Raw genomic sequence first — 27,785 nt, forward strand, 5'->3', positions numbered from 1 at the left:
TTGTATTCAAAATGCAAAATAACACGCAACTCACCAAAGAATTTGATTTTAAAGCATTTCATGTTTAGAAATCTTTTACACGATGCAACGAGTTTGTAATATTTTACTTTTTATTGTACTAGAAATATTCTACTTTTTAAATTAAATCATCAATGAAGGGGTTTGTTGACTTGTGCACATAATTAAATGCAATAGATCATGGTTTCGATTGCAAAGTAAACGTAAAAGAACAAACTATATATGTTTGACCAAAGTCGTCTAATGTTTTACTACGTCCATTAATTCTGTTGGTGCAGAGTATATAAATTAAAACCTATATGTTCTCTCATCAATTTTTGATACGAAAAACAACCAAAAAGCTTTGGTGTGATCCTTTAAGTGACATCAAAATCTAATGAGATTGGTCAAAGTGGTATGCATGCTCATAAATGGTTAATCATACAAACTTGCACGTTGGATTATGGTCTCTATAAATGAATATCAATATAAGGATGTTTCCACTTTGTAAGCATGTTAAAAGTACATCAAATAAGGGCAGACCTATTATAAGCTCAAATTGGCATGATATATGTTCTTGTTGAAATTAATATAGAATGGATCGACCTTATAGAATCATAAATGCAAATCATATCATATAATAACAAATTAATTTTGTATAAGGTCACAAATGCATGTTAGATAGTCTTAATTAATCTTTATAAGGATGATTTACTTGATATATTGATCATGTAAGTCCTATATAACTTTACGTAAGGTTACATCGGCATGCTCTAATGTCTTGTTGAATCTCTAAAAGAAAGTTCTTATTTAAAATATCTTTAAATTACTTCGTAACATGAAAAATTCGACTTAATATATTTACTTTATATTGACATAATGACCTTAAATATTGTGTATAAGTGTACTCAATAATCTAGATTGTGTACGTATGTAACAGTCAACACTTTCCATTTATGAATAAAAGTAAACTCATAAAATTAGTGTCGCTTTTTCAAATTAAAAACTACATGAAGCGCAACTGGCACATTTCAATCCGTTTTTAACATTGTGTTGTTGAATTATTTGCAGATAACACGAACTCAATTAAATATGTTGCTGTACTGCACATGTTATTGTATTTTTGAACTTAAATAGAGTAATTTATTAATTTACCATTAAGATTGCTTACAGCCCCTGCGTGCACAATGTGTAGCGTTTTTAAACTAAGGTGTTTGTAATCTCTATATAGAACGGGCCATGTAATCGACTGTGCACAGTAAAGAAATTATATCCCATCTGATATATTGATGGCGAACAGCTGATAACAAGAACGATCTCATTCAGACGCAGTCTGATTTGAGGATGAAAGGCTAAATTGTTTTCGTCTATCAACGTTCTTTCTAACAAGTTCTATCGGTCATATGATTGCAATAAATTGAGTGCCTTTTACAAGGAAGATGTACAACCATTAAGAAAATCGTGAACAATAAAGTGAACGTATATGTTTTGAAAGTACATGACCTTTATTCTGTCATCCAAATAAGCTCGTGTCTGCATACCACATGCGTTTTGTAGTGAAATATTATACATCGAATATCAATCGAAAGTTCATTCTCAACCATTATTAATGGTGGATGTTTAATTGGCTCGGAATTTCAACTGAGTTGTGGTGCCATCATCATCATCATCATCATCATCATCATCACCACCACCACCACCACCACCACCACCACCACCATCATCATCATCATCATCATCATCATCATCATCATCATCATCATCATCATCATCATCATCATCATCATCATCATCATCAGTTGTTGTTGCCGTCTTCTTTGTTGCCGACGCATTCTTAGTCGTCGATATTATGACATTAAAAATAACAATAATAATTAAAAAAATAAAATAATCATCATCATAATCCCCATCATCAATAAATATTGATAAAGTTTCATATCATGATATTAATCTGCATGTTTCCGACTTCTGCACAGATCATGCGAATACGTATAAGCATGTTGCTACTTTATATTTCCATAGCCATCATGCTTGCTAAAGTGCATACATACTGGGAAACGTTTTATTTTTAATTGTTTGTAATCTCAAAATGGAACATTCGACAAGACGCGGCTGTATGGTGTGACAAAATTCGATAGCTTATCTTAGGCGTTGACGTTTACCTATTTTATCAGGACGATCTAATTCAAACGCAGTCTGATTTGATAATAAAGACGACGTTTTCATCTCTGTACTTCCTATAACAGTAAGTTTTAATCGTCATTAAATGGTGTTTGACTATGTCAATTACCCGGAAGAAATAATTTTACCAACATTAAAACATCGTGAACAATGCAGATAAAGTATCTATCTGATATCTAAGATATACGTGATTGTTTTTTGCTTTTCTGTGGTTTATAGAGAAATTTAAGGGAAATAAAACTGATATTTCACTGTTTCAAACAGTGAAAAATAACAGTGCAAATTAGCGATATTTTTCACTGTTTAACTGTGAAATGACGTCATTTTTACCAGCGAAATTCTCCGGTTAAACTCTTTTACAGTGTAAATAAACGGTGAGAAAAACATAAAATAAAAATAAAATTTGTTGAATTCGGCGGAATGTTGATTTTAATTCACTTGTGAAAATATTATTTTCTATGATCACTCGTGAAATACAATCGATATTCCACCGAATCCAACAAAATATCCTCTCTTTATTATTATTATTACAAAAGAAAAACGTAATCGAATATCATCTACGTGGTTATTCTCAACCATTAGAAATTCGTTTTTACGTAGTCGCTGATATTTACCGCGGAATAAAAACTGCATTTTTGTTCAAAATACCATGTACCGCACAACCCAAAATTTAACGTAAACAACTCTGTAATTTAAAGGGGCCTTTTCACAGATTGTGGCATTTTTTAACTTATTCATTAAATGCTTTATATCGATAAATGTAAACATTGGATCGTAAAAGCTCCAGTAAAAAATCAAGAATAAAATTAAAAAAAGGAAAAGAACATTGCCCGGATCAGGTTTCGAACCAGTGACCCCTGGAGTCCTGCCAGAGTCCTGAAGTAAAAACGCTTTAGCCTACTGAGCTATTCCGCCGAGTACATACACTTGAAGTATTTTATACCTTATATAAGCAATCTTCGTAGTTTCACAAAATTTAACGACAAAAACAGAACTCTCCAAATTATTCAATCGTTTCGCGTTGCAACGCTTTATAATTTTTAGGTTTTAAAATCGTCAAAAGATGCATATAATGGCTATATTAGACCATGGTAAATGTTCAGTATTACTGTTTCCTCACAAATATCATAACTAAAACGAAAATTTGCGAATCTGAAACAACTTTTTTCTATTTTGTCAATTTACCAAAGCGTGAAAAGATCCCTTTAAGCCTCTCCGAAGTTTGCATGACAGCGGCATATTTAGACAGCGAAGCATGCATCATGACGGACAAAAAGTTGTATTTGAACCGTGAATCCTGCGTTCACAAAGACCTTATTGGGTACCGCCTAAAATTGGCGTCTATGGTCGCGCTTTTATTATAAAAATTCAATTTAAGCACAAGCATGTCTTAATTTTTATGATAGTCACTCATATTAATTGATTTTACTGGATGAATCGCAACTTAAATGTGGAATGAAGTTCAAATTGTCCTTGTAATCGGTCGTGGTAAATGTTAAACGCATTTAAAAAGGTGCTTCTTCAGGTACACTTCACGCTAGCATATCATTGAATATTAAGAATACGAGTCAATTAACGGTCGTTAAAAAAGAAAATGTTACAATAAACGTTCGATCTTTCTTCTCGAGTTTGGAGTAATGTTAATAATTTGTTAATTCCACTAATGATCTTTTGTTTTCAACAAAACTAGCAGTTTAAGCACAAAACACTAATCGTAATAGAAGGTATTTAAGAGAAAATTAGGAACATACTGTACACTTATATCAGTACATGTTTACTAGCGTTTAGCATCTCGTGATGAAGATTAACGTTGTAATATATAGCATTTTTTATTTACATTTAGATCAATTCATAAAGAAATCTTTTTATTAGAATGTTATGTTAATTTACACACATAATCGAATTAAAAAAACTGTGAGTATTTGGATACATGAAGCTTTATGTTCCCGATACAGTGCAATACGGTTGCAACTTTAATGTTTTTATTTAAAAAAATCTTCTTTTTTTGATTAACATATGATGGTGGCAAGAAAAAGCTTCTCAAATAAATAGTCATTGCTTTCATATAAGAAAAGTTAATTACATGTATATAGATAATTCTCAATCATCGTGCCAATTGCATTTACATGATAAATAATTCTATATTGATTTCGACCCGACAATAGCAACACACAATCCCCTGAAAACGGTCATGTTTACAGGTAAAGAATACAAAGATTAGCTTCGGTCAAACAAAGAAGGTTTATGTAAAGTTACTGTGCCAAAAACGACTGTTTTAAAGACATTCAAACTATGAAAAGAACAAAGAAATATAGCAATGGAAGTATTAATAACACTCAACTAACACTAAACTTATAAATATCATTCAACCATAATTTAATCATCGTAACAGGAATCAAACTCGTAAAATAATATTTGAGTATATCAGTTAGATTACACAATACTTTAAGATCCATTTGCAGACTACACGTTGGCTGTCATAGCTGAAGTCCATAGCTGAAAAATAATTTGAAAAAAACAACTACATTGAAGAACAATTGATTTCTGAGGCATGCGGTGACCTCGGCGCAAACAATTACCTTAACGGCAGAATATGTTCATGTTACCAAACTATAATGTGTAGAGCTATAAACAAACGATCGTAATGAATATGTAAATAGTTCCAACATAATATTGAAAGATAACAATAATTATCAACTGCAAAGCAGAATTTCTCTGCATGTGTGTATATATACACCCCAAACTAACTTGTCAAATGACATGTTATTTGCCAATAATATATGTAATTCTCAACAAATGATTGTTAGTTGTGTCGCGATTTGTCTTCGGTGTATATAATTCTTCTCCGCCATCGTAATGATATGATAGGATCAATTTCATTTTACTTATATAAATTAAAACATCAACCCAACGATGTTGTCCGTATATTAACTCTAATCGATCTATTCTCACCTACTTGACATATTGATGATAACAAATTAACAACTCAAAGATACAGATGAATCTAATGGCCAAAACTTTAAAGATACAATTTTCTCCTGACATTTGTCTTGTTTGGTTAGTTTCGTATTTGCTTAACCAGAACATCAATGAAACATTTGAAGACGTGTACATAGTTCAATCACACAAATTATCATAACGACTACTTTGTAAACGTCCTAGTCTATAGAAATACTTATTTTATATAACGCTCATAACAAATTATATGATTTTACCGAATGCAACATGATGCCCTGATAAGATGTCAATTTTACGACACACCTTGTATCTGACATATTGTTAGACTTTTACCATTGTTTTTACCAAAACAGTTGGATTTATTTAATCCGTTCGTTTGGTCATATGAAATTGTTTTAATTTATTTGCCGACATTGTCCTAGCACGTTGAATTTCTAGAAATATTATAAGCGTCAATATTTAAAGACAAACTACAACAATTACGGACCTTCGAAATCTGTAAATATATTTGTTGTTCTTTTATCAAAATGTCTGCGATAAACTTCCCAATAAGTCACAATGGTTGTACGCGTTGGCCTAATGAAATGTGTTTTGGGGTATACTGTGTTGGGTAAAAAAGGGGCCTTTGTGTTGAAAAATACTTAAATGATGGCAAAATGTAATTACTAGATCATGTTGTCATCTGGAGATGCCGCGAAGTCCTTCATTTACTAAATCAGCACTGTATCTGTCGACCCTTTCTTAAGCTTCAGAAAATAATTAGACCCAGGTGATCGTATTAACGAGCTTAAACATAAGCTGACAACCATGTTTAATGGTGTAAATAATAATTATTGTAAATTGCAAATTGTGTAAGATGATGTGATTTATAAAGTTTGACTCAATATTTTTGTTCTTAACGGTTTTAAAAATATCCGATCATCGTTTGCTCTACTGTATTCCCCGAAGAAAATGTAAACATTTATTTAAAAAAATGTATAACGATTTTAATGATGTGTTGTTGTTCTTAAAGCATCAAGCGAGTTGTATTTAAGCTAGGCTTATTGGCATGAAATACCTTGTTTATTGAGCGATTTGGTTTTTACCGTTTTAAAAAGTAAATACAAATATGGCTGGAAATTTCATTTAATTATATAAAAGAATAGGAACACACACCGATTCCTTACATTATAAAGCATTATGCGCGGATGGACCTTCTAAACTTCGACGAACACAAACGCACGCACACACAGGCACACACAATATTGAAATGATGGGTTAACCTCCGTTAATTTATGTTATTTCAGGGACAACTACCGAACTCTGTGCACAATTTCTTACCGATACGAATCTCATTTCGCTTATCACCGCAAAGAAGGATGCAGCCACCCCGTGCGCATGCGCGGAGTATGATATGACGCAGGACGCCATGTTTGAAAAGGTCGAAAATTGCTATGGAGAATGGCTGTTCAATGATGGCGTCAAGCAGAAATGCTGTTACAGGTACAGACTACCGATACACTAAATACGTACTGCGAAGTTATATCTCATTTCAAATAATGTTATTTTTTCTAAATTGTTTTAGGTAAAATATACTTTCTTTGTTGTCTTACAATACACCATAATACCTATGTATGCAATGAAATGTGTCGTGATGACATAAACTCGTTTTTCGGCATAGCTGTTTTGCAAAACGTTTCACGTTAGATGATCTATACATAACGCCAACAGACCAAAATGAATACACTTCATTCATTCCATTGGCTTATTTGAGCATAATCGCCCGGAACATTAGCAACATCACCACGTCTTTGTAGTAAACGACGTAACACTGTTTACTGTAGGGAAATGCGGACTACTTTCTTTTGTGTATACGAAACATTGAAACACATTTTTGTTGGACAAGTGACAATACGCATCACCGTTAAGTTCCATCCCAAGGCTTTAAAGTTCAGTGCTGGGTCCGTAAATCATCAGGGAACGACGAAATGTACAATCAATAAACGCCTTATGTTGATAGCACAGAATTGCTTTCAATATATCAAACAAACAATAATTTTAGAAAAAGAAATTAATAAACACCTATCGGTAAATGCAAATTGTTTTGTATCGTGGGGTAAATCCACTTAAATAGAATTATTTCAATGATAGAAGAGACATCGTTTAGTTTTCTAGCCACACATGTGTGAAGTAAGCGGTATGTCTGTCTGAATATCTTTCCTGCAAGCCAAAATAGGCTACCGACCTTTGCCAGTTTGCTTTAAATGACACAGTTCAACAAAAGTAAAATTTCACCCTTTATTTTAAAGTCTGAATATACGCCGAATATATTTTTTAAAGATATTTTTTGATGATTGAGAAATAAGTGATTTGTTGATCATAATTGCAACTGATGTATTAGGTATTGTCAATTCTAAACATGCTTTAAACGGCATAAATACTACCGATCCATTTCACGATAAAATGAAGCATGTATGCAGGGTATTTCGTTTAGTTAGCATAGTATTCCTTTTCAGGCATATTCAAACATAAGTGTGTTCATGTGTGTCAAAATAAACGGGTAAACACCGTAGAGTCGAAAGGGCTTATTCATTTAAAAGAAATATAAATATAAACTGGCTTACCGGGTGAAAATATCCGCTACTCCTTCACGAAAAACACAAAAACGTGGTTTAGTTTAGTTCCAACTAACCTCACTTAAACCCGGCAAGCTCCCGATTACACATGTCCCCCTGGTATGTATCAATCTATGAACTAATCGATAATTTTTGAAAATCGTTAGCATGTTGATAATCTTTTTGTACTTCAAAACGTCAATATTGAAGAATTAAAATTACCTATATGCTCATATACTGTATATATCTTTCCTGGCGTGCAACAGAAATGGCAAGTTGCTGGCTGGATACCCTGATGGCGGGTTTGTTATTCTGGATGGAATGAAAACGTCCATGGATGTAGTTCGCAACGTTTGTTGTCATGGTAATAACCGGTCTACTTGCGCGGCTTTTTACGACATTAACCAGTCGGACGATTGTACAAGATATGGAAATATTGTTTCAGGTATGTTAAGTATGTAAAACACAAACAACTGAACATAGTTCTGGAGTACTACATACCGATACGAAGCCATTTAAATTTGTTTTGTCAAGTTATCCTGATACAATGTTTGGGAAAGAACTATTCGGTTTAGTGTAGCTAACATGTTCAACGATTTAAATTGCAGAATGTTAACATGTCAATTTAATCTCAGTGTTATAGTTTGTCAGAGGTTTTAACTGACAAATGACTTGGAACTTATTGTACAGTTGTGTTTATAAAGTTCTGTCCTTTAAATCAAAAATAAAGATTTGCTTATAGCATTGAATATATATTTTCAGCTCTGTCTTGGGGTGACCCGCTTATTCAGACAGTTGGAAGTCCATCATATAACTACTCTTTCAACGGTCACGGGGAATATATTTTTCTAAAATCATCCAAAGGGTAATTTTTTTTTATGCTCAAGCTCATTGATGCATTTAGCGGTATATTTGTATTTAATCAATCTTATCCATTAAATATACTATTCGCGGAAAATATCTTTAAAAATATCGTAATAATGCCCATCTATCAATTTGTTCGTATCGTTTGCTGCTAACAATTGTGCCATATAGGTTCATCTCATTCATATCATTCACGTCAATATATGGGGACCTGTATATGACTTGACTTACAATTCTGAAAAACTTAAATCTAAGTCTTCATGTGTCGTTATTAAGTGCAACACATTTTGAAATAAAGGAAATTGTACTATATATATTTCTTTTAATGTTGACGTTCCTCCATATAGTAGTTTCATCAAATGTGCTGCTCAGCAATAGAACAGAGACATTTTAACGTTTAAGTCGGTTATGCACATATACACAATGTTGCCCATGTTTTAACCGCTATCAAAGCGATACAATAGAAAGCTGGGAGCGAATGCAATATGTTCTGGCGAATGGTGTTATTAGACATTTTGAAAATCGGCTGAATGCATGTATTAAAACGTTTAATTTGTTTTCATTTTTTTAAATGAATGTTCAGTGATGTTTCTGTGGTTTCGCGTTACAAAATGCTTTCAAATAATAAAAGAACTCAAATAGGTTCCTAAAAATACGCCTATATATACAATAAAACAAAGATAAACATAAACGATCATACCTTAAACGACTATTGACATTTCACAAATTTGACGGATTCGTTAAACTTATTTACTTTAGACATTTTTATATATAGACAAGACGGATAATCTTATGTGAATTATTGAGAATAAGCTTGCCTGACATTTCCACCATCGGCAGAAATTTTAGGCAATTTTAAAGCAATAAAGTGGCTTTTTGCTGAAAGATGAATATAACATGCACATTTATTTGTATTTAAAGGCTAGAAATACAAGCCCGTACAGACTATCTTGTACCTGGAAACAACGACTCAACAATATTCACTGCGTTTGCATTTACGGTAATACTTTACTGCGTGTCATATGTCAGCTGTGAATCAATTTGATGGGAACCATGCTTTCATTAAGAACACTCATCAAAAGAAACAGTTTAAACTATCAGTAACAGTAACACGTTACTTCTAGTACTATGAGGTAAAGTACTTTTTATGAGATATGAGGTAAGATACTCAGTGTTTTAACATATTTGCATTCTTTTTAGAACGTCTATATCAACGAGACACTTCAGGTTTTATTCAACAGACCGGGAAACCTTATAGATCTTTATCTCAATAATGGGGTATTATTTGCCAAATCAGGCTCTTGTACAGAGCACACGCACCAGACATCCGGTTTCTCGATTGTTTGTTTACCGAATGGATTCAAAATTATACCGACGCTATTATTAAACGGCTTGAATGCGGTAAGTAAAGAAATTACGTTCATGTATAACAGTTTGATAGACCATATACACAATCTGAGTAAGCGCCAACTTGTTTTGCTCTTATTAACTTATTAATCTCCGATCGCTTTTACATTTAGATTTTAAAACAAGAACATTTAGCCAATAAAGCATTTTTCGGATTGATATCCATGAATCAATTGTTATATTGAAATGCCATTAACCGAGATAGAAACTTTTCAGGTGAAACTTCGATGCGCTGTAGACATTTCTGTTCTTGTTTAAGAAAAACTCTTTGCTATATCTACCGTATTTTTGTACATTGTTTAACATGCATAAACTTAACACGAGTTTGTAACCTCGTGTAACGCAGGATGTCACCACGAATGGAAAATTCATGAGTATAGAAATAAAAGAGTCGTCGAAGCAGGTTAATATGACTGGTCTAGCAGGCAACGTTAAAGACGGAAAATACTGTTTTCCAAATGGCTCTTCAATACCGACCAATTCCAGTGAACGCGATGTTTTTGAATACGGCGATGCATGTAAGTTTGTTAACACTTGATGCCGGTTTATTGGTTAATAGTTATTTCAAAATATCCTCCAAATTAATTAAGTGACTTATAAAGGGTCAGCATTCTAACAATTCGATTGCGTTTGAAATGATAGTTTATGCAGTTAACAAAATGAAACTCGTGTAATTGTGTACGTTGTTACATGTAGATAAGACTTAGTTATTCACTCAACGGTTTGAGGTTCCGATGCGCAAACCTAAACGCGTTTAATGGTTACCTAATAACCAATACGTACACGTCAATAATATCCATCTCAACACGAATGAATGTGCACCTATAGATAAAATGTTATGAAGGAGAACTGTATAAATATAAGTTCTGCTTTGTATTCTCAAAAACATACACATGTATATTTCCGTAACATGTACACATATCAAAATGACAACATGACGTCATCCTTTTTGAAAAGAATAAACATAATAGGAAAGTAAATGCAAATAAAGGGCGTAATTCTGAACTTACTAATAATAGGCATAGAATATGTATGTGATTAAACTTTGCTACAAGAATGTATAACCAGTGCATGCGTTTAACTCCGCGCGTTTCACAGAGTAACTCTCTTTTATATTCCCTTTTGTCTTTTAAATATTGGTCAAATGACGTTGAATAATATATTTACAATGTACATATTCTGTGGCGGCTTTTACAATAGAGTCTGAATCTAAGCACAACAAGAATGTCAAGTAAATTCATCATTATCGCAACACTACATGAGTTTGTGCCGTTATCAGTTCAACAAGACACGATGGGGTTAGTAACATGTTTTACTAATAATGTGTTTCAGGGTCTTTAACACGATGGAACAACTCATCGCTTTTTAATTACACTTTATCTGCTGGTGACTTCAGCTACCACAACACATTTTCGAGACCCAGATTCCTTGAAGATCTACTTAACAACTTAACAGCCTTATTTGGCAATTGCAACAATACTATAAATATAACTTCAATAAATGCGACATGCAGAAACTCCTGGGAGGACATGTTAAACAAACAGTGCCTGTTAATAATTGCGAGGACCTGCAACATATCTTTCGGCGAAGACATTCAAAAGGAAACAGAGAGACAGCATATGGACTTCATTAGAAAAAGTAAGATAAACTTCTATGAAGATGTAGCATATTTTTAAAGGGGCCTTTTCAGGGATTTTGGCATGTATTGAAGTTTGTCATTTAATGCTTTATAATGATAAATACAAAATTAGATCTAAAAAGTTCCAGTAAAAAAAACAAGAATAAAAAAAAGAAACAAAACAAAGCAACCTTTAACCGGGCTGGAACCACTGACCCCTGTAGCACTGGAGTAAAATCTATCGCTTAGACCACTCGCCCATCCATGCTAATGCAATGAGAAACGTATTTTAAAATTTATATAATCAATCCTCGTAGTATCACAAAATATAACGACAACATCAGAACACTCCAAATAATTCAATCTTTCGCGTTGCAACGCTTCATAATTTTGAGGTTTTTAAATCGTCAAACGATGCATATAATGGATATTTTAGAGCATGGTAAATGTTCAGAATGACAGTTTTTTCATAAATATCATAACTACAACGAAAATTTGCGAATCTGAAACAGTGTTTTTTATTTTGTCAATTAACCAAAACTTTAAAATGCCCCTTTAAAATCAAAACAAGCAGGTAGGTTATTTTATTGATTTTGTGCGAATTGACATTCTTTATAGCGTGTATTCATAAACGGTTTGGAAGATTCAACTTTTAAGTCAGCGAGTAGCAATGGCAATAAATGGTTCTTTGGTTTGTATATTATCCGTTCTTATGATCATTTCGGTCGTTTAAACATATGTAATTGATGAAGAAATTAAATTTCGGCGTTGAATAATTGGCATATTGATATATCAAGCGTAATATATATATAACGGAATACACATCTTATTCCACACATAGTTAAAAGCAGTTCTTTGGCTGATTTACACGTACTATTTCTTATTTTTGTAGACAATAAACCACCCAGTTTTAAGAATGCAATGCCGAACGCAACCGATATGTTATTTAATGGCAATACCTCCTGGACTATCAATCTGAGGGAGATGGTAGTCGATGACAATCTGTATGATCTAAGATTTGAAGTGGATCCCTGGCTGGATGGCGAAATGAATATAAGCGGTTTGTCGAATGTCTTTTTTTGGGACGAATCTTGCTTGCCATGCATCATATTTGCTTTAATTAAGACTTATAACTGTAAGATTCCATATTCGCTTGTGATCATCATCATCATCATCATCATCATCATCATCATCATCATCATCATCATCATCATCATCATCATCATCATCATCACTTAACAGATTAAAATATTCAGCTATTTTTTATATCATCATCATCATCATCATCATCATCATCATCATCATCATCATCATCATCATCATCATCATCATCATCATCATCATAATCATCATCATCATCATCATCATCATCATCATCATCATCATCATCATCATCATCATCATCATCATCATCATCATCGTCATCGTCATCGTCATCATCATCATCATCATCATCATCATCATCATCATCATCATCATCATCATCATCATCATCATCTTCATCATCTTCATCATCACCACCACCACCATCATCATCATGATCATCATCATGGTCATCATCATGATCATCATGATCATCATGATCATCATGATCATCAAGATCATGATCATCATCATCATGATCATCATCATCATGATCATGATCATCATCATGATCATGATCATCATCCTCATGATCATCATGATAATCATCATCATCATCATCATCATCATCATCATCATCATCATCATCATCATCATCATCATCGTCATCATCATCATCATCATCATCATCATCATCATCATCATCATCATCATCATCATCATCATCATCATCAAGAAACGCGTTAACTTTAGAATGCTCTGAATGGTCATTTTTTATATTGTGTGTCTTACAGCTGATGGGGAATTCACATGGAAAGTTGGAACAGCCTTACGAAACATCATCGAGCGAGCACTTCACATTGCCGTTTTTGACACATTTAATTTAACGAATTCGCACATAATCAATTTCCGATACTGTGGTTGTGAGAGACCAAATGAGTGTAACTTCCAGAGCGAAACAGCTGGTAAGTTATGTGTCGATTATAGGAGTGTTTTGTAAGAAGACATTGCAGAAAGTCGTAGTCGTATTTGAAGTAGTACTAGTTTTAGTAAAGTAAGTAAAAGTAGATGCAGTACTAGTAGTAGCAGTTGCAGAAGTAGTAGTAAGGGTAGTAGTAGTAGTAGTAGTAGTAGTAGTAGTAGTAGTAGTAGTAGTAGTAGTAGTAGTAGTAGTAGTAGTAGTAGTAGTAGTAGTAGTAGTAGTACTATGCGCTCAACATATTGTAAATTGCTTAACAAATGTGGCTTGAACTGACATTTTTTTTCAACATGAGGTACATAGGCGAAACTGAATTATTGATATTTGCCAATGGCACAACGTATAACGACATAAAATGAATTTCACGCTATATATAAGTAAAACCTTGTTCGACAAAGAAACACAATTTCCGTGTTGGATTATAAAAAAGTGCCTCAGATATAATACTTATCTAAGACCAAAAGAGAAATTACTTTTGCTAAGGTTTAAAAGAAAATTCTTGTGTTATTGTAAAATATTTGATGGTAATATTTTCAGCACACACTAAATAAGTAAAATTAGTAAAATTTGAATATTAGCAAACAATACGATGAATCTCAACCGAAATTCAAACAAAATGCACCCAAAATCAATCATTCACTTTAAACAACATGGAGATGCACGTAAAGGATACACCCCTTGATTTCAAGTGTGTTTTTTTTGCCAGGCAGTGAATGAGTGGAGAATGACAGTTAATGATAAGTTGCTCTAATCACCTTACTCGGGCATGGTGCCAAGTGTTTTGTGACCATTTTTCAAATTATGTAAATTATCTCTTTGTAAATGTAAGCCTCGATCTGTAATAGAAAATATTTAATATAATAAATTGCAATTAAATAATATTTTAAAATTTATCGATTCAAACACAAAACACTCTTGGCCCACTATAGCGATGATGGTGATAAGATGAGTCATATTGCAACATGTTGCGACGCTCAAACAATGTTAGCGCATAATAGAAATACACCATACAACATAATAAACTAAAAGCAAATGTGTTATTTAAAGAGTGTATTATCATTTAATACATTCTGTGGTAATATAAAACAGCAAGTGTATGTTTTATATAACCAGTCATCAAATAATCATACGATCTTACAGTTAAATTAACACGTGTCCTCGCTGTCTATGTATTAACTATGGGCTGATTTTTGTTGACATGTTTTAAACAAGCGATTCATTTTTATACTGCATTTATAAATTGCTTAATACGTAATCTTTTCAGTGTATAACCACGCAAATAAGAAATCTAAATGAACAACAACTTATTCGATGTAAATAGTATAATCCAATGCGTCAAAATATCAAAGTAAAATATTGCAATGTAAACGATTGGAAAAATACGACAAACAACTTGATTGATTATTAATAATACCAATTCTATTTTAAGCTAGTAATCCTAAACAAACACATGTAATAAAACTTCTTTACTGTCGACTTGCAATTTTGTAATGCAATTTTCAGATGACACATAATGTAAGTATTCTTTCCATAGTCAGGTTCATGAATATTTATTAACAGTATATGTCCTTTACATGTGCACGTATTTGATTGGATGACATATTTACACATTTACTAATGTAAGGTGAAATACACGAACGTCTTTTGCAAGTTACATGTCGTTCAAATATACCGCATTCGTATATGCTTGCTTTTATTCAGAATTTAATAACATTCATGTTAACAGTTTTATGAATATTGATGATTTGCTGGAACAAATATATTCACGTTAAAGATTAAAAATGTTCGTGTAGAAGATTGACAAATATGAATTTTCGTATCATGTTTAATGTTATTCATTAGTTAAAATCTAGATAGTTTGATGTAAAAATGTTATTTGCTGAAATTTTTAAAACGAAATATAACGTAATAGACAAAGCTCACTGTGTCATTGATTGCAATTTCATGTATAGCATTCTATAGATTATAATTATTCTCGATAATTTTGTTTAATAATCATATTTGATACCGTGTATCTTGTGTAGCATTTGCATACAGCCACATAAATAAAGAAGAATGGATACTTGTACATACATATATTGACCCAATTGTATCCGTCCGCAGAAATGAAACTTATTTGAGAATGCAATGGGCACGAATTAATATATCAACCTTTCATCGTAACTATATATTATACACCATTATATTACACCATGAAACTAAAGTTACATAATTTAGATTTTCAGCATTACTGTTTTAGTAAACTGTATCGAATGTTTTCACTTAATTAGTTACTATAACAGTTAAAAAAATATGACATCATTAAAATGACTTTTCGAAAAAGCTAGCTACTGTTTGTCCTTGGTCTCGAAAAATAGTGCCTTAAAGTTGTTTTTAGACATTTACCTGTGTTACCGGTTAAAATATGCTTCATTGTGTATGTACGGATTGGGTTCGATGACTTAGTATATAAGGCGTTCACCACTGTTTCCTGTTAATTAAGTACTGCTTTATTGTGCCTTAAAGCGAGATTATACGATTTTTGTTTAAATGTGTTAAATTGTAATATATTGATAAAATATGTTACAATAATACATAATAGGCAAGAAAATGTAAACATTGCAGACGAATTTCATAAAATGAAGCAAATACAAATAAGCGCCCCGAGCCGATTGTGACGACTATATTTTGTACATATTTTCCTACAATAACAGAAGCGTTCGTCGTTTTATTAGGATCAGAGTTAGTGTTCGTGTGTTGTATGAATATATATCGTTGCAGGAATTTACAATGAACCGTTATACTAAATTTAGATTCACATCGTAAATGCATGATATACATGCTGGCGAGTTCGACTGCACAGACATTTTCGATTTCAGAATTAAATATCTGGCTTATTTCGCATTTTTCGACACATGTTCTTCTTAACTTTTATTTTAATTTATATTGAAATATATGTATAATAAGTTTTTCACAAATTTTACATAAATTCATAAAAATTTGACAAAATCGTATAATCTCGCTTTAACGTATTGAGTTTGACGGCCATAATATATCCATGAACATATTAAGCGTTTGGTGTGGTATATTTTTATATTATACATTTACATCTGTTTTCAGACACTGCCGAATGCAAATGTCCAAATCGTTTTGTGGAAGGAAAGTTTTGCGAAAATAAAACAGACCTGTGCAGTCAATACATTTGCTACCAAAATGACACATGCAACAAAAACTATTCCGGGGATGGGAGTCCATGCGCTAAGTGTCCAAAAAAGGGATTTTATGAGGAAAATTTCGGATTTACCCAGTTTTGTCAAGGTATCACAAACTAGTTTTTGAACTCTTTACACAATTGTGTAAAGCACATACTACTATATGAAGGAATGTTTGTGGTATCACACACTTCATAAACCAAAACGTGATATGTTACTAACCAATTATAATTTAACCTATAGACGTAGTGTTTTCCCAGGAGAGAAAAGGGGCATGGCGCATTACTTTCAAAAAGGGCATTTTAGCACGCAGTTTAGGCAAAAAAGGGCAAAAACGTTCCCTGAATACCTGAACTACGGGGAAACATGTAATCGCATCAGAAGCAGTTGTGGAAAAAATAACATATAAACAAGCACATTTACTGGTAATTGATGTATTTAACTTACTATGATTTATATTAATATTTTTACCTTGCAATGTACATATAAGTGCCATGCTGTTTCAATAAACTGTACAGCACGACAAACATAATAAAGAAATATATGCATATGAATCTGATTATACCCAGATCCATTAACATATAAATGAAACCATGTTTGTGTTATCCCATTTTCTAACAATAATCTTGCCAGATGTTTAAAATAACATTGCGAGGTAATCGATCGCTAACGATATGCAAACACTCGTTTCCGTGACATACATCCACCGAGTAGATTACAAATAAATAAATAATGTTGTTGCTATCTTAAACATTTTTATGCATCGTTGATTATCACAGACATCTCATTAATTCCTTCTCAATGTATAACTTCCATCGTTAATTCGATTGTTTACGACGTTATTTGCCATTTTTGCCGAGTCACAATTTAATTCTGTATAGACCGCCATGTTGTTAAAATGTCAAATGATGTAAGCGACAGGTGCGCATAGCAACGTTAAATCGTATACGCGATTCGCATTTTGTTAAATTAGTATACGTCTCAGTAATTATTTCAATAATTAGATCTAATTATCTTAAAGACGAAAACGATAAAGAATAAATTTGTTAGTGTTTTTAAATGTAATTATGCGTAAAAATATATGTTTTGATATAACTGAATAATGCATGCAATGCACAATTGCCACGCGAATAACATCGAGTTTTTCATCAAAAGTCTCTTAAGTAACGATTTTATCGTATATGCTTTTGGAGCAGTCAGTTTGACTACCTATAAATTGAGCACTGTTATAGATTAAATCTACTCGATTAATATAGTCGATTAGACGTTGACGTCTCTCGAGTAAATCAAGCACAGTCAGAGCGTCACAGACAATCAAGGAAGCTGATTTTGCGGACCAAGTTAGATCGTAAGGCAATAAAGATATTGTCGATAAGGGCGCGTAGCGAAAATTGCCTTTGAAAAGAAGGTCGTGTGGCGAAATTTGCCTTTGAAAAGGGCAGAGTGGCGATCCGGGAGAGCGGCGTGGCTTTTCGCCACGCTAAAATGGCCTGGGAAAAACACTAATAGACGTGAATACATATTAAACACTTTGGCATATATTGAATGTAGAGTATATGCTACATTCACTATCCTAATATAAGCATTTCTTTTGTATTTTGTTATTATAAATCTGTTGTGCTGTTTGTTTCTGTTATGCTTTTAACAGGGATTGAGACCATTAATGTACGTTTTAAAAGATATCTTTTCATCGTTTATTTGTTAATTTATCTTGAAACGTAATTTGTGATTTCAAATGAAAAGTTGATACAATTAGTATATGTTAAAACAACAATTTAATCAATACCAAAGTTTACAATCGGTCTGTTTATATACCTGAGAAAATAAATATTATTTTTGAACAGATCTAAACGAATGCAACGACACGCGCACTCACAACTGCGAACAAGAGTGTTTTAACGACGTGGGATCCTATCACTGCGGCTGCAAAAGTGGATATCTGCTTAATAATGACAACTCCACGTGTGCAGGTGTGTGTTATATAAATTTGTTACATAAACTAAATATAAAAATGTGTCGTGTTATATGTTATCTTTAATGTCAGCTTTATAAACAATATTGCAATGTATTCAGCAAATAATGTTCAGTGTTATACAAGTTATAAACTAATTTCAATATAAAATAATCAAATTACTTCTTTAAACGCAATTAAACGCCTCTGGAATCCGAAGGAATCTCTTCATGTTCTAATGTTTCAGATTATTAATAATTTTATGATAACACATATATACCTCGCATACAACCTAAATATACTTTTTGAACGTGGATTGCCTGTTTTGGAGGCCATCTAAAACGTGTATTTGAAAAAAAAAAAAAATATTTTGTCAGACGTCGACGAGTGTGTGCTAGGCAATTATTCCTGCACAAATCTCCATGAGGCATGTGTGAATCTGCCGGGAAATTATACATGTGGATGTGAGTCAGGATTCAGCAAGAACAATGCGACTTCTCCCTGTGTGAAACTAGGTGCGATACCATTAATGTCTGTATCTTTGTTGCGTTCAAATAATATTTTCGGTATTTAAAAACTGTGGTTTCTACTTTATTCTCTACTTAACATGAGATATCACTTGAAGTAGCGTGCATATAACACCATGATGTCAATAACATGCCCGTTGGATATTGAATTAACATGTGTAATTTGAAATGTACTTCACCAAACAGCGCTGGCAATTGAACCCATCCATAGGGTGCGCTTTGAAGATTGACATATTGAGTCATAATTCAATGCTGCTTCGTTAGGTACATGTTTGTGAGTTTATACTCAACAGATGCGTACGATATTATTTAACAAAAAAAATTTGTTTAAAGAAAATCATTATGTAAATCTTTAAAATGAGTTAAGTACCAATGGAGGTAATGGGGATATATTGCTTTCAATTTCTCTGTCGGTATGTCGAATGGTCGGTCCGTAAAAAATTCGTCCCCGGACGATGTCTAGAAATCATTTAAACCTACGCTCTTGCACATAAATATTTTTATGTTTTATGGAAGAACAAAAGAAACCCGATCGAGTTTAAGGTCAACTGATGACAGGTTAAGGTCACAGGGACTGAAAAAATCAAATTAAAACTATATCCATATTGAACGTCCTTTTAGAAGACCTTAAATGGCGCCAAAACAGTTTGAAAATTGGGAACAATATCCCCTAATTGGTCTATTTAGATGATATATTCAATTGTATGTACATAAATCTATGTCTTATAATATAAAGTACTGCATACTTTTATATAGTGTTATCTCGAAAAAAAACTGTTGACCGGTTACTGAACTCATGTTTTTCCTGACGATGGCTAACTGTGGAAATAAAATCACGTATAATCAAATGTTTGGTTTCGGTTTGAAGTGTGATGTTTATGTAATTAATCTTTTTATTTGGATGACTTGTTGTAGGGTGTTTACAATACTTCACATATTCATGTTTAACCAATCGAGAGCGATTAGAAGGTATCACATTCTGTTTCGCATGCAAACCATCTCATTCCAGAGTTGTCGATTGTATGAAAGGCTTTCACTCTGGAGTATAATAAAGATGTTATAGTGTTTTGTAAACTGGTGATTTTGTTAATCATGTATTATATGGATTTCATTGTGATGCAAAAAGCATACTTTAAGTAAAACATATATTATGATTTAAAAAAAACATAAGGCTTTATTAACATTTATGTCGTTAATACCCTGTGGTTTTGCAGTGGACGTGATTACCGATGTATTATCAAAAACGCTGGTCTGTAGGTTTAATTAACCAATATTTTAAAAGCCGGATATGTCTCTGGTAAAACATGGTTTGCAATTCAGCGCATGTAAATGTGTAATTATAGTCTACCATTTATGTTCTGAAATGTCTTAATTTTTTTCTGTTCATCTGTAATACTTCTATATTATGTTTATTCTTCTTTACATATTGAATGTATTCACATCGCCAATTTAACAAAATAATCTTTACATCATGCATTGTGTTTGTCTAAGCTTGTATTTATAACAGCCATAATTATATGTAATTACCATGAGTGTTAAGTGTCTGATTACGTATGTGTATATTACAGATATGAACTGGAAAAAAAGATAATTTTATAATAAGTATCTATATAAATTACATGATAAAAATGATAAAGCCAATAAGCATATACTAAATAATGAAAGTAAATAAGGTTGAACATAATAGGACATATAAGCCACGGAACATAGTATTGCTGTACATTTGTTCTTATTAATGCGCAGAAACGCACACGTTAATTTGTGGTAGACCCTTTTTAAATATATCATTAGTTTTTATTTAAATCATTACATTCTGCAAATATTTGATAGAATTCCTGTAAAATAATTGTTTTATGGTAGATACCAGGGTTCGTACTTACAAAACTCTTAAGGAAACAATTTAGGAAGTTTCTTTAATCATACAATTTTTGCCTATATTTCAACATAAAAGCACACGTTAACATAATCGAATCAATTTATATACAACCATTGGCTTAAAATGAAAAGAAAGAACGATTATTTGAGTGAACGGTTTGACACATGCTCAAGAAAATCATGGAATTTCTGAAAATAATATCTGCTTCTCATTAATATTTAACACTGGTTCTAGGTACGTATAACTACTTAACGAACAAGGCAATCATAACAATAGAGAATGTAATAAATATTGGGTTATGATAAGTCGAATTGAGTGAAAATACCATCCTGCTGTTCAACATCAACGTACAGATATACAATATCGCCGGCTTAAGTGAATACAAAAATATTTTGAATAATACAACAAGGTTTAGATAAGATTGTTTGGATAATATTGCTTACAACAAGTTTCATTATTATTAAACAGAGAGCCAAATGTATTTCGGATTTTTGGAGTACATCATTCATACGACTGATATACCCCAGACCAATGACTCTCTTCAGGGTGAAATAGCGACGACGTCAACAGAGGTGAGGTGAAATGTTTGTTTTCGTCTCTGTTTCTACCAAATTATGTTTGAAGCCAGATTATTCAGTACCATTTTTATACATATAGCATAACATACAAACCAGTATAATTATGATGGTTTGTAAATTAATCATGGAGCGATAGTATGTATCCCTCGCCAATCAAAATTTGCTATGTTCTGACATCTTTGGCGGATCTGCTTGGTTCAAAGAAGTCGAGTTTTCTTTGCAACAGAGGTTGATTGTATACTTCTATCTTTTTCATTTTCAGTTTACTAAAATCCTTAATAGAACCAACAACTTCATGCACATTGAGATCTACAAGATATACAAAAGTTTAAACGTGATGTAAGTATTGCAAACTCAAAGTATTATATTTTTATACTGCTGCTGTCATTTTTTTTATACATTTACGAGTATACATTTGTATCATTTGGACTTATATATTTCAATTACAACGTGTACTGCACGTAGCGGACAACACTTCTTTTTACGAGCTTGAATAATATGTTAAATGTTTATTTATATCAATCACAGCAACACTACAACTTAATATTTGTTGTTTGTTTTGTTTAATTAGGGGTACACAAGTCCATTTCGACTTCGTTCTTCACATGAGTAGTAAACAAGATCGTGTTATTACTATGAAAGAAATGGGAGAACATTTAAAGATCCAAATACAATTATCATCTCTGAAACTGACTCTAGACCCTCCAACAACCGCCCTCCGCGTGCAATCACGTAAGTCACTCAATATTTATTCTACTGTATTATGTAAATCCGAATGAAAAGAACATGAATGTTCATTCATAATTATATATATGTGTCCATTTTTCATCAGGAAAAATATGAGCACTGTGCTGTTTAATTGTTAAATTTATAGCACAAGCATTTTACATGATACAGCTAAAATACTTTAAAAAACCATATGTAATGTTTTTAGTTTTGTTAATTATGTTATGTACATAGTAGAGTAAAACTTCAGTACTTAAAACTGTGTACGAGCTTTGAAATTATAAATGTATGTTACAATATATTTATCACAGCAAACGAGGGAGGAATATGTGACGTTGTCCCGAAACGCACTAATTGTCTGGAGCAAAGCACGCACTGTATCAATAGAGAAATAGATGAGGACTACTATAGCTGTGAATGCAATGCCGGCTTTAAGAAGCCTAACACTGGCAATAAGCGCGATCTTTATTGTGACGGTATAAGCTTTTAAACAGCTATACTCAGAATATAACTGTTTTTGTAGTAGGCTATATAATTATATGCATAAAGATTATTCAAAGTATTAACATTTGCCTTTTTAAAACCGACTTAACAGCGGAAAAAAACAAATCAAACAGCAACATAATTTCTACATGATTACTGTAAATAAATATCTTAATTGCGCATAGTCGTGAGAAACCATATAAAGATGGATATCTACTTAGTCTTCAAATGTCTGCATTGTTAATATTTAATAATAATCTATTTGAAATTCAAATGAATGGTAACAATCTTCATGTAGACACAAAATTAAAACAATACATTAATGTTTTATTTAGGTGTGATATATACAAACATATACGAAATACATCGGTCATTTTGTTGATTACTTCAGATATAAACGAATGCGAGGTATTTAAAAATGACAACACAACAGAAGAGCGCTGTGTACACGGAGAATTTTGCTTGAACACGTACGGATCTTGGAACTGTACATGTCCAAAGGAGAGACTTTGGATGTCGGTTGGCACTCCAGAAAATCCAGTGTATCGATGTCAAGGTCAGCTGCCCTCAGTATATAATTAATCTTTTTTCAAATTCTTATTTTATACCCATTGTTATGTAGAAATAATAAACATGAATACTTTGTTTTGGCTGTTCTTTTGACGATTTTATAGTCAAATTTATGTTTGTTGGCAATCGTACTATTTTATTGCCTACAGTTTGTTGTATTAGTCTGAGGAAACGTTATCGATTCCTGAAAGTCGAACGATTAATGTATACAAATGTGTGGTAATAAATAAATTTATCACATGCCATACCCTGTTTCCCATGTAATATAACCATTGCATATTTTTTTATATACCACATGTGTAATACAACATTTTAAAGCGTTTTCATTGGCTTAGTTTTGGTTTATTGACCAATCGCATTTTGTTATTTTGCTGAAATGGCGTTGCAACGTCAAATGACGTCACGAAATGTAAACAACAATCGGAATTAATCATTATGTTTGCGTAAATATTTATTTAATTTGCTCATTAAAAGCCAGTGATATAAAGATATGATACTCGTTGTCATATCATACAATATTTTATTAAACTCGCCCAGGAAATTCGTTAGTAAGCGAGCCTTTTAAAATTCCTGAACTCGGTCAATAAAATATGGTATGATATGACAACTCGTGCCAGATCCTATATAAATGAAAAAAATCATTCGTATACGAAAACAAAATAAAAAGTACATGTATCACGTTTAAGCGCTTCTAGTCGCGTGTTGCTAATATGTTAACATATGGTTTGGTTTATTCAAGATACATTAGACATTACAGTCCATGAGTACACATGTATGTTGAATATATTTATACAAACAAAATGCATGCAAGTGGTCATCAATAAATACAAGTTCATGACATGATTGATCATATTCAAACTATATTATGTTCTATACATACATTGTTAAAAGGATACATGTATTTCAACATAATGTTAACATAAATAGCGCTATTGACAGCGAGAAGTCAACTTTTCTGACATGTTATTTACTCAAAATAATATTTATAGACATTTCTTTGAATAAATGCTTTATGAACATAATTTGCTAAATTTCTGTTAATTGTTTGGTTATCAGATTACATTAACTCTATAAATTTTGGAATATTTGGTCTTTTCCAGTAATATTGCTTTATGTATTTTTTTTCAAATATCATTGTATAAGGAACATTTAAAAAAAATGAAATTCATCCTCCAAGACATTGCAATGTTGACATTTTCTTTCCTGGACTGGTATAGATTCTGGTTTATGCCATCTGCCTGACTCTATTTCTAATCTATGAGAGGATACTCTTAGTCGGCACAGACTAAACCTAAACTTATCAACTTAACATAAGACGCAGCATGGACCACGTTGAAAATCTCCTATTTACATTTATTAGTTAAAGCCTTTACTATATATTCGTTCTTTGTGTATTTTGAAATTTTATTCAGTAATGCTCAAGCTTCGAAGTCAATATTTCGCACACCAGTGGCCTTCTTTGAATACAGGGATACTTCGTTTTAATGTTATTAATGTTTAAAAAAAATATACAACTATATTCTAATAAACGGTAATATTCGCATATTGAATTATTGCTTTCTTGGTTTGATTTAATACTTTTTGATAATGTATAATAACAAACTTACTTTTAACATATATTTTTCTTATTTTTGTTATCGTTAAATTTTAATTTCCACTTGCAAAGGGAATTAATGTTTAACAAGCGCATTCGAAATTACGTTATTTTCAGGAAATCATAGCTATTTGGGCAGTATCACTCTTTTATGGGACGCGAGAAAAGAAGTTCTTAACCGGTCGGTCATCGAATCGTTTTTGGCAACTCAAGTATGTGTCCACAATATCTCTAATATGAATCTTAAATAGTTAACTGTACATGATTCTGGTTTAGCATACGCTTATAAGTGCTCAGTCTAAGTGTTAGAATAAGTGTTATGACTGTGTCTTTGTGACATGCATGTATTGTCTACCTGCTGCATATTGTGTTTTGTGTCAGTTATCTTTTAGTACCATTTTTATTTGAATCTACGCTGCATATGCCTGCACGTATTTGCAGTGTGTATGCGTTAACTTGTGTAGCTCTTATCAGCACTATGTTGTAAAGGGAATTGTGTTAAATGCCGACCTGTAGTTTATCTTGTGTAGGTGCTGTTGTCGGATCAATGTCAATTTAAAGTTTAAAATTGTTCATACCGTTTTGGTTCGCCGTAAAATTCATTCCAGTGAGTTGAAAATGAAAATGAAAATAAAACTTGAAATATTTTAAGTCCTTTTATATCTGGAATGTAAAATCCACATATAGACCAACATAGGCATATATTTAATATTTTGAATGTAAAGTCCTTAGATGCACTGAGATTCACCACATATATTGTTTCAATTAAAATCAGATGAACTAAAATGACTTCAATACCTTCATGTATATCACAAGATTTCTTGACGTTTCATGGGAATATTGTTACACCTTATGCTGATCACAATCATTCAAAATTCAAATTTTACCCATAGGATCTTAACAGCCTTGGATTACATCGTTTACGTCTAATAATTAGCAAACTGACTTTCTCCTGATGTGTTTCGTATATATCTATTGCTGTGTTATTTGGCTCACACGTCTTGTTTTTAAAATACATTTATTTTAGATTGAATATGCATATAAGGACCCTTCTATGGAATCAACGTCAGCCATTCATATGAAGGTATTATTTGTATCTGCGACGATTTTGGGAAACACATCAATAAATAGACCGTAAGTTTAGCTTTGGATTTTACAACTAAAATTAACGTAATATATTCACATATATAAACACGACAAACATATACATAAATAAAATAATATGCATGTCACATTGACGTTATTAAGAAACATTAACCGAAGTATAACGTTTCGTATGATTACAATGTGTTTAAAGTAAATGTTACTTTCGTAGTGTTCTTTACTGTAACTTTGAGATGTTCTACTGAAATTACTGCTCGGAAATATATTAATGCATGATGAACAGTAGCATACTAGCAAGCTACTATTCAGAAGCTGAATATTTTTGGTTTGAATAATTCAACAAGGGCTTGAATTAATTGCCTTTGATTTAAACACAGGGAAGGAATACAAATAATTTACCATAGGCAAGTATACCGATATATCGTGTAATAAAATTACACGTATATACACAATTTATATCGCTAGATATATATTACAAACGACTTTTTATTTGTTTGCAATGATGTGTCATCAGTTTTGTTGGTTTATATTTTCCTTCATGGATTTTTTCATTTCTTTCCTCACCGTTTTCTCGAGAAAACTCTGCATTATATGAATTAATAATACATTAATAATTTAATTTGCATTAGAAATCGTAAACTCAAAAAATATTGTTGAACTTTTGATAAAATTATATCATACAAGTATTGACTGTTTTACGAATGTTAACACATGTTTCTTAATGCTGTAAGTGACAATACTGTGTAAACTAAATTGTTTTTTTTTACATTGTTCATGTTAATCTTTTCATTTAAGATGAACAATGCCCTTACATAACACAGTTTTATTGCTAAGTATCGGTTAATATAAAGTGGTATGAGAATGTAAATCATCGTCGGTAAACATACAGAGCACAACACTTTTTTAAAATTATATTTCAGAGCATTTGGCAATATATTTATGTTAACATACGAATTTCGTATCCGTCTGGGTGACCCTGTTAGTACTTCACGATTACAACAAGTAGCCGACAAGTATTTCAAATATGGCACAACCGTGGGATATACTGACTTTCAAAATGTGACAATCTATAATGGTATGATATGTGCAGATATATGCTTGTCTGTGATTATTACAAAAGTGTATGGTTTTAGAAGTTCATTTGTATACACGATATAAAACAATGTATCAAATATAACATAGATTATATATTAAAACGAACTGACATGTCTTTAAATAGTTGTTATACGTTTGGTTGTTTACACCATTACAGCAGCGCTTCTAACTGACAGAAGAGAGACATAGTATAAGCCTCGAGCTTCCTTCTCAATTCTGTCCAATTGTATTCTACAGCCTTTATGTAAAGCAATACTGCAAGTCTACCTGCCTAGCATATTGCTCAAATATAATATGTATGTTTGTATTGTATTGCTTATATGTACTTTCAATGAACTAAATAAATAGTGTTTAAACCAAAACGAACTGCATCTGATTTGCTTTAAAGTGAAACAATAAATGTAAGTGT

At 32.1% G+C, this 27,785-nt stretch overlaps 1 protein-coding gene across 1 annotated transcript in view; it reads left to right on the forward strand.

Moving 5' to 3' along the window:
* Positions 1-27,785, forward strand: part of LOC127865762 (uncharacterized) — a 54,878-nt gene that overhangs the window by 14,901 nt on the left and 12,192 nt on the right. Inside the window, exons 2-21 of the mRNA XM_052405709.1 lie at positions 6,423-6,618; positions 7,997-8,175; positions 8,493-8,595; positions 9,516-9,594; positions 9,795-9,995; positions 10,348-10,519; positions 11,334-11,639; positions 12,512-12,679; positions 13,497-13,667; positions 16,781-16,978; positions 18,717-18,842; positions 19,201-19,338; positions 21,695-21,798; positions 22,067-22,143; positions 22,376-22,536; positions 22,842-23,006; positions 23,405-23,569; positions 25,295-25,389; positions 26,205-26,311; positions 27,202-27,356. Coding sequence (XP_052261669.1) covers positions 6,423-6,618; positions 7,997-8,175; positions 8,493-8,595; positions 9,516-9,594; positions 9,795-9,995; positions 10,348-10,519; positions 11,334-11,639; positions 12,512-12,679; positions 13,497-13,667; positions 16,781-16,978; positions 18,717-18,842; positions 19,201-19,338; positions 21,695-21,798; positions 22,067-22,143; positions 22,376-22,536; positions 22,842-23,006; positions 23,405-23,569; positions 25,295-25,389; positions 26,205-26,311; positions 27,202-27,356 — 3,066 coding nt within the window. The remainder of the gene's footprint in view (positions 1-6,422; positions 6,619-7,996; positions 8,176-8,492; positions 8,596-9,515; positions 9,595-9,794; positions 9,996-10,347; positions 10,520-11,333; positions 11,640-12,511; positions 12,680-13,496; positions 13,668-16,780; positions 16,979-18,716; positions 18,843-19,200; positions 19,339-21,694; positions 21,799-22,066; positions 22,144-22,375; positions 22,537-22,841; positions 23,007-23,404; positions 23,570-25,294; positions 25,390-26,204; positions 26,312-27,201; positions 27,357-27,785) is intronic.

The sequence above is a fragment of the Dreissena polymorpha genome, chromosome 2 (assembly GCF_020536995.1).
Source record: "Dreissena polymorpha isolate Duluth1 chromosome 2, UMN_Dpol_1.0, whole genome shotgun sequence".
NCBI lineage: Eukaryota > Metazoa > Mollusca > Bivalvia > Myida > Dreissenidae > Dreissena > Dreissena polymorpha.